At 40.8% G+C, this 12,338-nt stretch overlaps 1 protein-coding gene across 1 annotated transcript in view; it reads left to right on the top strand.

Annotated features, from left to right (window-relative positions):
- Positions 1 to 11,655, top strand: part of ZNF608 (zinc finger protein 608) — an 83,347-nt gene extending 71,692 nt beyond the window's left edge. The window contains exons 4-10 of the mRNA XM_067316065.1: positions 1,325 to 1,412; positions 1,921 to 4,372; positions 6,154 to 6,571; positions 7,097 to 7,269; positions 8,199 to 8,352; positions 9,609 to 9,690; positions 10,686 to 11,655. Of these exons, the coding sequence (XP_067172166.1) occupies positions 1,325 to 1,412; positions 1,921 to 4,372; positions 6,154 to 6,571; positions 7,097 to 7,269; positions 8,199 to 8,352; positions 9,609 to 9,690; positions 10,686 to 10,692 (3,374 nt within the window). The 3' untranslated portion in view covers positions 10,693 to 11,655. The remainder of the gene's footprint in view (positions 1 to 1,324; positions 1,413 to 1,920; positions 4,373 to 6,153; positions 6,572 to 7,096; positions 7,270 to 8,198; positions 8,353 to 9,608; positions 9,691 to 10,685) is intronic.
- The last annotated feature ends 683 nt before the right edge of the window (positions 11,656 to 12,338 follow it).

Genomic DNA, 12,338 nt, shown 5'->3' on the forward strand with positions numbered 1-12,338 from the left:
AGGAAATAAGCTGCTGGTTGCATGTTTACTTTACCTTGGTGCAGCAGAGAGGGGGAGTTTTAGTGCAAAATTAGAAATCACACTGGCAACAGAGAGCCAGTGACAGGCTGGAAACATTTTGGCACCGTGCCATTATTATATCCATTGTGGAAAAGCTAGAGCTGGAACAAGGAAAGTGGAGAAGAAAGCAAGTCACAAGGCTGGCGGCTGCAATTGAGAGTCTAATGCCTCTTATAACTGGAACCATTTTGCACCCCGTGCCTTCCTTGGGCTCGGTGGGATAACCTCTTATTTTGGTGTGAGCTCCAGCTGGCTCAAGGATATTACCTTGTGTTTATCTGCAGTGGTTAATGAATTGAAGGGGTAATTATGTTGACTAGTCCATAAACATGGTGATAAATTATCTCTGTGAAGGCAAATTTGAGGGGAGCCTGAAAAATTTGACTGACCCTCTCCCCCCCTTTTTAATTTTATTTAAGACATCCTTACCGGGTATACATTTTAGACAGATGTTTTGAATAAAGCAAAACTCTAAGTCTGCCTTAGGTGGGCAGATGTATTTACGTTTTAACAGAAGTCTTAAATGGAAAAGCAATTAAATGACACAATACTTTTTTTTAGAAGTAGCCCTCTTTCTAAATATTTATATTTTGATTCCTCTTAGCTTTACTGTAAAGTTGCAGTTTCTCATTTAATCCTTCTCTTTCTATGGAGGAAAAGACAAGGCAGATAATACATGTTCATATCTCTCTCTGCTGAGCAAAACTTACAATGCATATATGTGTGTGTTTTTGTGTGTTTGGATATATGCAATTTCAAATAAATAGAAGCATCATTATCATATTGTTTAAAGCAAAGCAGATTCTTCTCAGTCACCTACTGATTTAAACACTGTAACTGGTGCTCAGTTTATGCTGGCTGGCTGCCAAACGAAAGCAATTATGTGCAATAATAGCAAAATTAAGAGGTGAGTGTTGCCGTTTTACAGCAAGACATGGCAAAAACCATTTCCTTCTGTCAGCTGTATCTTGATTACCACACTCGCAGTCACACAGGCACATACTCTCTCTTACACCCACACACACCCACACATACACACATTTACACACACACACATGTTCTTTCTTGCTCCCTCTCCTTCCTGTGGGTTTTAGCTTGAGGTCACTGAAACCAAAAAAGAGGAAGAGTATAGACCACAGCTTTTGAAAGCAAATGAGAATAAAGCTCTCGCTTTGTGGGGAAGGAAAAAAAAAGAACAAAACAAAAAACCTACCCTAGTTATTGTTCTGACTGTGATAATATTTTGTTTTTCTCCCACCGGCAGGTGTTCTAGTGGTAAATGTTACATGGAGGAACAAGACCTACGTGGGAACACTGCTGGACTGCACAAAGCATGACTGGGCCCCTCCCAGGTAGGCGAGCATTCTGGGTCTGGTTTTGCTCTTCTGTGTTTTCAGCACCTTCCCCCCTCCCCCCCCTAGTCCATGTCGAGAAACTATACAGAGATTAATAAAAAAACAACTGGGTGTAATTGAAAACATGCATCAGTGAAATGAATAATTCTCTGTTCCACATTGGAAAGTGGGGATGTTAGGGTGAATGTTTTTATTTCCTTTTGTTTTGTGTTTTTGAGAGGGGAGGGGAAGTGTGTGGGATTAAATCAAAGGGGAATTAATTTAAAAATACATTTTTACAAGTTAGGAAACATTTTCTCTCTGTTGTTCTAATTAGATTTTTTTTCCATTTTTGTGTGTGTTTTTTTTTTTAACTGACATTCCCTTTGAGACTGTAACGTTCTCATTTGGAAGAAGCACATCCTTCCTTTAACATGGCTGAAGGCTCTGTTACGGAAAGCGGTGTTGTTTCAGTATTTGTTTAGTTCACAGCTCCTGCTGATGACATCTGCTCTTGTTTATATAGGTTTTGTGAATCGCCAACGAGTGACCTGGAAATGAGAGGAGGTCGGGGCAGAGGGAAGCGGGCAAGGTCTGCTGCAGCTGTACCTGGAAATGATGCGAGTTTTACAGAGTCTAGAGGGCTTCAGAACAAGAATCGAGGTGGTGCCAACGGGAAAGGAAGGAGGGGCAGCCTTAACTCGAGCGGGCGCAGGACTCCCCCAAACTGCACTGTAGATGACGTCAAAGCCAGCCCCTCATCCACCAACAAGAGGAAAAATAAGCCTCCAATGGAGCTAGATTTGAACTCCAGTTCAGAGGACAATAAATCTGGAAAACGTGTTCGTACTAACTCTAGAAGCACTCCCACCACCCCACAGGGGAAGCCCGAGACCACTTTTTTGGACCAAGGCTGCTCTTCTCCAGTGCTGATTGACTGTCCTCACCCCAACTGCAACAAAAAGTACAAGCACATTAATGGACTGCGATACCACCAGGCTCATGCACATTTAGACCCAGAAAACAAACTGGAGTTTGAGCCTGACAGCGAAGACAAAATTTCTGACTGCGAGGAAGCACTGAGTAATGTGGCACTTGAATGCAGTGAGCCAAGCACAAATTTGTCCGGCTTTGATCCGCTAAAAGCACCGACATCTCCTTCCTCCGTCACTACCCCAGGGACCCCCAAGGGAAAAAGGGAGCTGACCAGCAATGGCCCCAGTTCAGTTATCAGTTCCAAAACTGGCAAGAATTCGGGCAAAAAGAAGGGTCTAAACAGTGAATTGAACAGCCTTCCGGTAATTTCTAATATGGCAGCTACCCTGGACAATTGCTCGGTAGCAGATGGCAATTTGCAGACTGAAATGCCCAAGCTGGAGGCTGAAGGGTTAATAGACAAGAAAGGTTTGGGTGATAAAGATAAAGGCAAAAAAGCTAATAATTGCAAAATGGATAAAAACCTTTCCAAACTGAAAACAGCCAGGCCCATTGCCCCAGCGCCAGCACCAACTCCTCCCCAATTAATAGCGATACCTACTACGGCCTTTACAACCACCACAACAGGGACAATACCGGGACTGCCCTCTCTAACAACTACTGTTGTTCAGGCTACACCAAAGAGCCCTCCGCTAAAACCTATTCAACCAAAGCCCACAATTATGGGAGAGCCAAGCACTGTAAACCCAGCTCTCACATCGCTCAAAGACAAAAAGAAAAAGGAGAAGAGAAAGTTAAAGGACAAAGAAAGCAAAGAGACTGGAAGCCCAAAGATGGATTCTAAGCTGGGAAAGCTGGAGGATTCAAAAGGGTCTGGGAAAGATTTATCTGGCCATTTTTTAAAGGACCATCTCAACAAGAATGAAGTGTTAGCTAACGGGCTGCCAGAGTCGCAAGAGAGCAGGATGGCGAGTATTAAGGCTGAAGCCGATAAGGTTTACACGTTCACGGACAACGCACCCAGCCCGTCAATAGGGAGCGCCTCCCGGATGGAGTGCAGCGCTCTGGTGAATGGACAGTCCTCGATGGTGCCGCTGCACGTGTTGACGCAAAACAGTGCGGACAGCGCGGCTGCTAAAACCAACAGCCCTGCTTACTCCGATATTTCTGATGCGGCTGATGACGGCGGCTCTGACAGCCGGTCAGAGGGCATGAGGTCAAAGGCCAGCTCTCCTTCGGATATTATTTCTAATAAGGACAGTGTTGTAAAAGGACATTCCTCAACCACGGCACAATCGGCTCAAGCAAAAGAGTCCCATTCTCCCTATTACCATGGCTACGATCCTTATTATTCTCCAAGTTACATGCACTCTGGACAGGTCAGTGCCCCAGCAGCTGGGAACAGTAGTACCCCGCAGGGACTGAAGATCAAAAAAGAGGCCGAGGAAGAGGCTGAAAAGAAAGAGAAGACCGAACCATTGGATTCCAAGAAAAGTGAAACCAGTTCTTCTAATTTGCAGCCACAGCATCAGTCAGTAATAACACAGAGACACCCTGCACTTGCCCAGTCACTTTATTACGGACAGTATGCTTATGGCCTCTATATGGACCAAAAGTCCTTAATGGCCTCCAACCCTGCTTACAGACAGCAGTATGAAAAATACTACGAGGACCAGAGACTAGCAGAACAGAAAATGGCACAAACTGGAAGAGACTGTGAAAGGAAGAACGAACCCCCCTTGAAGGAAATAGGAAAGGATGATAATAAGCAGAAGAATATCCCATCTGCTACTATTTCAAAGGCCCCTTCAACTCCAGAGTCAAGCAAAAATAACACTAAAATAGGGTCATCAGTCCCTAACAAAGGTGAGGAGACGAGCAAATCGCAGATCCTTTCCAATCACCAGCAGCAGCTTCAAACTGACAGTTTCAAAGCCAAACAACTGGAAAACCACCAGCTCATAAAAGAGGCTGTGGAGATGAAATCTGTTATGGACTCCATGAAGCAGACGGGAGTAGATCCGACCACAAGATTTAAACAGGTGAGGTCACAGGAAATGGAACACAGGTGTCTTGATTTATTCTTAAATCGTGTGAGATTTTGTCCCTGATTTTGTTATGGTCTTTTACCTTCGCAGCCAAACAAGTGCCGCCATCCTTTTTTTCTTGCTGGATAGTACTGTAGTCAGTGAATAAACCAACAGGCCTTTCAGTTGAGCTGTTTGAAAAGAAAAAAAACAAAACTATCTAGCAAGGTGGTGACAGAATCCAGGCTTAAGACATGAATAGACTATTTAAAATTGCATGCAAGAATAAAATAGAATTAGATTTCTCTTTCAGATGTAAATTCCAAGCAATTTGCTTCATTCAGAAATGAGAAATTTGAAGCAAAATAAGCAGCTTTCATTGTGAGAGGACTTAAAGTAGATTTGAAACACAGTTTGAAGTGGTTTTTTTTTTTTTGTTAAATGACAGTTGGCATTTACTAAAGATGGGTGAGCTGATTCTTTGAAGAGTTGGGTTGAAGCTCAGCTCTTTATCTTAACCCAAGGTGACCTTTTCAAAAGTTAAGTTCCCCTTCTCCCCTGAACCCACCCCAAGCCCCTACAGGCCTACCCATGGATGAAATAATCTCTCCATTGAAGTCAGTGTTAGTTTTGCCATTGACTTCAGTGGAACCAGAATTTCATCCAGTGGCTCACACTGACCTTCCTAGATGTCAGATTTTCTTCGTTGGAGGTAATGTCACTTTCTCTGTGCTCTGAGATGCAACCTCAATGTCGAACGCTTTCATGTTGTGGTGTACAGTGCATCCTAGACTTCACCTTAACAGGCTGTCTTTCAAGATGCGGTGGGGTCAGGTGAGCGGTAGTTGGGAGCTATAAAGGAAGTGGGATGGTACGGGCCTGAGGAGGAGATTTCTGCTGATTCAGATGAGTATTTGAACCAGATCGTCCAAGTGTCTACTTCTGTGCTCGTGTTTCTGTTGCATCTGCCATGATGTGGATCTGTTGGAGATGATGTTTACAATTAGCCCTTGCATAGCTTGTACTTAAAAAAAAAAAAAAAAAAAGTCTTCCTATTGTTGTTCAGTACTGATTTTATGTAGTCTTGTAAAGAACACACCTACCTACTTCTATACAATGTTTATAAACTGGTCTAGAGAGTATATTATGCAAAAATATATTTATGATATCCTGTACCTGTTCCTTAAACCTTGTGGTCCTGGTCCTGTAAATACTTACACGTGTCATTTTACAAACTTAAAATAAGACCGTCTGTCAGCTGCAGGAGTCCACCTGAATGTCTGGCATTCCACTGATTTGTTCAGTGTTTGCAATATCAGAGGCAGCACAAGCATCTTTCCACCTAGATCAGTTTTTCAGGTTCAGTGTTCCAGGTAATCTAAGTGCTCTGACATATCATTAGGCAGCTTTAATTTTGTGGTTCACAGATATTTTTTGCTCTCTGGTGGGAAAATCTCTCAGTGGGCTTTAATTAAAATGTTTTATGTATAGTGTGGTCGCAGAAGTTTGATACAATGCATATGTATTTCATGACTGAACTAGTTAAAGGCATGAGAGAGGATATAAGATGAACTGAATTACATTTTGATAATAGTCTCTTACTCTTTCATGGTAATATTGGTTTGTCTTTGAGCTCAAGGCGCTCTGTAGCAAGCGCACCTCTCCTCTATGTAATACAGATATGTTATTAAAACAGCTATTAAAAATACAACCAAATATAATCAAAATATGGGAAATATCAATATCGTATTTAACCATCTAAGTTCAGAACAAAATTTTTTTCTCCTCCGCATTAGGACCCAGATTCACGAACATGGCATCATTATGTCTATCAGCCCAAATACCTTGATCAGCAAAAATCAGAAGAACTTGATCGTGAGAAAAAGCTAAAAGAAGACAGCCCAAGAAAAACACCTAACAAGGAAAGTTCCCTGCCTAACCTTCCTGTCTCATTAGCAAGCATTAAAGAAGAGCCTAAAGAGGTCAAGCGTTCTGATTCTCAATCAGTGGATGAGAGCAAGATAAAAAACGATGATCGAAAGACTCCTGTAAATTGGAAGGACTCTCGGGGTGCTAGAGTGGCAGTTTCTTCACCAATGAGTCAGCATCAGTCATACATCCAGTACTTGCATGCTTATCCTTATCCACAGATGTACGATCCCAACCATCCAGCCTATCGTGCAGTCTCTCCTGTCCTAATGCACAGCTATCCTGGTATGTATTCTGAAACTTGCCTCATGCACTGGTAAAGATTTACACACTCAAAATGCAGCAAACCCTGCATTTTAATATTTCTGTCCATTGCTGGAGTAAATTAGAAGCTTCATAGATGACATTTGTTTTGCTTGAGCTTACATTAGGTGTTCCTTTTATGAACTGTCAGAGTTCCCAGCTACAGTTTCCTCAACCCTTGACAGTTTGCTATTGCTGTTAGACTGACAGATAGTTTATTGCCTATAAAAATATTCTAAGCACTTACTGTCAGAACCATTATAGTTACTATTCCTTTCACTTAAAGAGGACCCATAAATGTCTGAAATGGCTATCAGCTCAGCCCTCTTTATAACCTCCATTCATCAGGGCAAATTAGGCGAAAAATCGAAGAGCAAAGATCCAGTTTGATAGTCACATGATCCCTTTCTGATGTTACTCTCTGTCCTGACCATCCCCTCCTCCCACCTTGATATAACCAAAATGTAAAAACAGTAACTTGATGTGGCATTTATTGTTTACCTGCAGGGGCCTATCTCTCTCCAGGATTTCATTATCCTGTTTATGGGAAGATGTCAGGGAGAGAAGAGGCGGAGAAAGTCAATACCAGCCCAAGCATCAATGCGAAATCAACCACTGAGTCCAAAGCACTGGATTTGCTCCAGCAGCATGCCAACCAGTATCGCAGCAAGTCCCCTGTGGTAAGGCTTCGTCTGTTGTTACCGAAGAGTACCTTTGGGGAGGGCTAGAGAATATCATTTTAATACACACACACAGTCTGGCATCAAGCTATGAATGCGTGATGCTTCTTTATACTGCTACTTAAAGTAAAAGTAGTTTAAAGTCCGGATGCTTCCTTGGCATAAGTTGGAAGTGATACGTATAATGGAGTTCTGTGCACAGAGTCTTCCTAACTTAAATAAGAGGACTCTCATAGAAACCTAGATTCAGAGATATCTCTTGGTGCATGGCAGTTTGTTGTGGTTAAATGGGAAGCTCCTGTTTGAAAGCAGATAATGAAGTAAGAAGTTCAGCTGTGGGATTCGGTAATATCCCCTTAGTAGATTTGCCATGAAGCCATGTCTTCTGAACAGCAGATTCCCAGCATCTACTTCTGAATATTTCCACGTTGGAACAAACACTTTTATTTACTTTCAGATAAGTTGGTGCTAGCTTTAATTTTGAGCAAGTCACTGACTCTGATTCTATTTTAAAAAGGGCTTTCTTGCTGCTCAGGCAGGTTTGTTCCCTAGTGTGCATTAAAGAGGGCTGAGGACTAATTTGCATCAGCTCTCAGCGGCCCAAAGAGGATGTTCAGGCACTGGCAGGTCAGCCAGACTTAAGAGAGCCCAGAAATAAAGGTCAGCATGGTGGCTTTATGCCACAGGGTGTGACCTGAAGATCTGTGCTTTGAAAATCTTCCAGATTATATATAACCAGAATACCAGAAATAACCAGATACACTAGCTTCGGACTAGAACAAGTGCAAATCTCCAATACACTGGAGAATCAGATTCATCATCTGAATTTAAAAGGTCATTGTCAGGTAATATTAGCAAGTGTACTTTGGCTACGATTTCCTCCCCTTTAAAATTTTCACGTCAGTTTTCTTTCACCTTTTTATTGTCAGCCTGTGGAAAAATCTGCAGCTGAGCGTGAACGGGAAGCAGAGAGGGAACGAGACCGTCATTCTCCTTTCAGCCAGCGGCATCTCCATACGCACCATCACACACACGTTGGAATGGGTTATCCGCTTATACCTGGTCAATACGACCCATTTCAAGGTGAGCAGTAATGGTATTAGCTTGCCTGGTAGAGTTGTTTCCTTGACATTGCAAGCCATACGTACATGAATCGTTTTGAATAGAGATCCCATTGTTAAATCAGAAGGGCTTTACTTTTAGGCAGAAGGCTTGAAAATTCCCAGCAAGGACTAACAGCAAAGAAAACCTCAAGTAAATAGCTTCATGCCTGAGAAATACCAAGTTTTGTTTCCAGAACTGGTTGTCAGCACATTATAAAGATTTACCAGTTAGGCTGTTGTTCACTTGAACGTTTTGAATCCTACTGCAAACTGACATTAACTGGGTAAAAGGCGATAAAAAAAACAAACCAAACAAACCCTTTTTTATATAAATAGGGTTGGGTAAGCAGTGGAAGAAGTCTAGCAAAGACAAAAGCTTTTTATACGGAACATATTTTATGTACAGGGCATTGCATTCACAAGGGTTTGAGTTTGTTACAGTTTGAGCTTCGGAAAGAGAGCTCTCTTTATTTCGGCAAATGCAGTGCACAGAGTTGCAGTCAGGGAAAAGGCACCACAGTAAGGCATGATTCATTCTCCCTAGGTTTTATACCTGTCTTTGACGGGTTTTCTCTAACCCTGGATTCTAGCTGAATTAAAAGGAGATTTCCTCCCATGCAGCAAAGTATATGCTATCACAATTGGTAGCTAAAATGACATTAATTCATTACGTTCACTCAGAGCCTCAGCAGCTATTTTTCCTGTGTAAAAGTCTTGAAATTTCTCAGTTTAATTCAGTGATTCCATATGCCTTATGGGAAGCATTATGCTTGTTCAGTAGGAAAACTGTAAAAATGATAAGTTATTATGAAAGTATTGTATTCTGAGCAGCTAGCATGTCGTTTCTGTAATTCACTGTGACTTTTTGTTCTTGTTGTTTCCCAGTACCTATTATTTCTACTGAGCTTCCTATTCAGGAATTCATACAAACCATTTAGCACCATGCAGTTCAGTACTTGGAAAGTAATACAATAAGTCGGAATGCTTATTTTCTTGTAAAATACCTATCAAGGAGAATTCAGTATACTCTGTGAAGGCATATTGGTCATACTGGGCAAACTGTCTCAGCGCTGCTGCCTGAAACATTCGCCTTTTGTGTAGTGTTAAAAGCCATTTTCTGATGGTGGGGTTTTTTTATTTGTTTGCGTTAGGGATTCTTCCTACCGTTCTCTGAACACAAAAATCCATTAAAACCAGAAATGCATCCACATTTCTTTTGTTTCTTCTTTCCTTCAGGATTGACCTCGGCTGCCCTTGTTGCCACTCAGCAGGTGGCTGCTCAGGCATCTGCGTCTGGTATGTTTCCTGCACAAAGAAGGTAAATATTCAGTAAATCTTGAATTATACATCTTTATATAGAGATGAGAAAGCAAATCACAGTTTTTATAGCCTAGAGGGCTGCAGTTCTATAAGGCACAGTTTTTAAGGAGGGGGAAAAGGTTGGCTGGGTTTTGAGGCTAATTGTAATTTTATTCTCATTAAGATGACATTTAGTCTTTGAATTGTGTCCTTTAATTATAATGTAGATCATTAAGGGGGAACAGATAGTCTGTTTTCTGAGTTTTTCCAAAGAATGTGTTTTAGCTTTAGCTATTATTAAGAAAAAACAAGTGATTATGAAATATAATTAAGATCCAAATGATTTTGAGAAGTGGATAAAATTTCATATTTGGTTTAGATCCATCTACTATCAGGTAAACTTATGCTTTTATGTAATCTACAAATCCGTCTGGTTTGCTGATTTTATTTTCAGAGAGTTTGCTAGGGAGTCGGTTAGAGGTTACATCATTTTTCAGTTACACAGGAATTTTACGCATTCGCCTCTTAGTTATTTACTAGGTTGTGAATAAGATTTACTCTTCAATCTCCAACAGGAGAGACACCCTTCTGTATCATAATCATCCCATTTTAAGTGAAAAACCCAGTGCACCCGTAACAGTAGGGTCTCTTTCATCACCTCCATGTTAAGTCTCAGAGAGTTTGGTGTGTTACATAGTGATATAAAGTTCCGTGGTTATTGGTGTCTTTCTGGAAACAAGTGACCGCATAAGACTTCTAGCTTGAATTATTTGAATGGGAAAGGAGGTTTCTGGCTCTGAAAGACCCGATGCAGTCCAGGGTTTCAGAAGTCGGAGGATAAATCCCGACACGTTCGTTCGTATGTTGACCTTTGCAGGGGAGGGGAGAGGATGCGACTTGCTTGCTTTGTGGCTTGAGATTGCGTACTGCACAGGTCTCATTTCACAGCGTCTCCGAGATGCAGAAAATGTTAGGAAAAACACCATACTTAAACATTCTTCTTTCTCTTTTCAGAGAATGATGAGTTTGGAAATGTACATTGTCATGTGACTGGATCACATGAGGAAGCGCTTTATTACAGACATCAGTTCCATGGTGTTAATTTGAAATGCCTTAATGGCAGGCAAAAACCAGTCATTTCATTTTTGTAAATTGCAGATTTTATCACAGAGTAACAAATGTTGCTGTAATTAGACTTCTGTTTTTATATATATATATATGCATATATATATATACATATATATATAAAAATATATATATATTCTTTACTTTTTTTGTATCAGTAACCAGGCTCGCACACAGGGTCTGCTGCTAAGTTGCAAACCACACAGTAAAGGAGAAATGTATTTGTCATGTTTAGAAAGTGTTAACTGCAAAAGGCTGTTTGTTTCTTTTCTCTTTTCTTCCCCCCCTTTTTTTTTTGCTTTTTAATTGTAAATAAATAATGTTATGTATCAGTGTGCCTGAACCTTGCATACCCTTCTGATATTTCCCACAAGCCCTCAGAGAGGCTAACTGTGATGACACTTTGGTACAATGTAGATGTCTATTTGGTGGCTCCTATTAAGATGCATCAGTGTAAAATGTTACTGTATTCACTGTTTCATTGTAATTGTGTATTGTGAAAGATATACATTTGGAAGGCATGGGGTTGCCAGTACCACAAAAACTGTGTTGTACATAATGTATAGATTTTAAATGGGGAAATAATGAGCATCTGTGAATAATGAAATGTCTTTTTTGATAATCTTGAATGGCAAATAACCCAATAGCCTGCATACCAGAAGACATCTGTGATTGTTCTATTACTTGAATAGTCCTGCAGTCTTTTTTTTAATGTTTACAATTATCCAGTTTTAGAAGAGAGACTTTAATGCCATTGCCTGGTTACTTGTTTTATGCTGTAATCTAGTTTATTTTATGTAAAATGTATATTGAATGCTTTCATTTTTATACCTGCCTTAAATAATTTGGCAATCAGAATAAAGAAAAAAAGTTGTTTTTGTACTTTCTTGGTGTCTGTCTCAACTTGCTTTCCTGTGGCCCGCTTTGAGAGTGGTGCCATCGATGCAGGCAGTAGAGCCCCCTGTGTCTGCGGCGGAGCTCTCTGTGGCTCAGGAGGTGGCAGCGCGGCACCAAGCCGTATGGCTGCCATCGATCTCCTTCCCTTGACTTCAGAGGGCTCGAGGAAGGCCCCTAATAAGCTTGGGGTGTATTAGCAGTACTTTAATGCCTTTTGTAGAGTAGCTGTGTGCGCTGTAAATTATGGACTGTTTGTTTCATCTGTACTGTCCCAATAACATGAATAGGCACCTAAAAATGGAGGACGTGTAGATAGAAAAAGTCCCATTCCTACCGTATTACCAAAAAATAAATAATTTTATAGACTTGCCACCTATTTTGTTCCAGTGCTGTAAACACAATACACAATAACATGAAAGAGCACTGATTATGACATGAAAAAAAAAAAAAGATTTACTGGTCAGGTTTTTAAGGCTTTAATTTTTATCCTCTCCTGCACATTCCATATACATTGGGTAGCAAAATTGGTTTTAAAGTTTTACTGTCTTTTTTTTCTTGGCAAGATGAATTACTGGAGGTTAGAAGTTGTTTATGAAGCAGGTTCCATTTCTCTTGCCTCGTGAATACTTAATATAGAAGGATGAA

The sequence above is a fragment of the Apteryx mantelli genome, chromosome Z (assembly GCF_036417845.1).
Source record: "Apteryx mantelli isolate bAptMan1 chromosome Z, bAptMan1.hap1, whole genome shotgun sequence".
In the NCBI taxonomy this organism is placed as follows: domain Eukaryota; kingdom Metazoa; phylum Chordata; class Aves; order Apterygiformes; family Apterygidae; genus Apteryx; species Apteryx mantelli.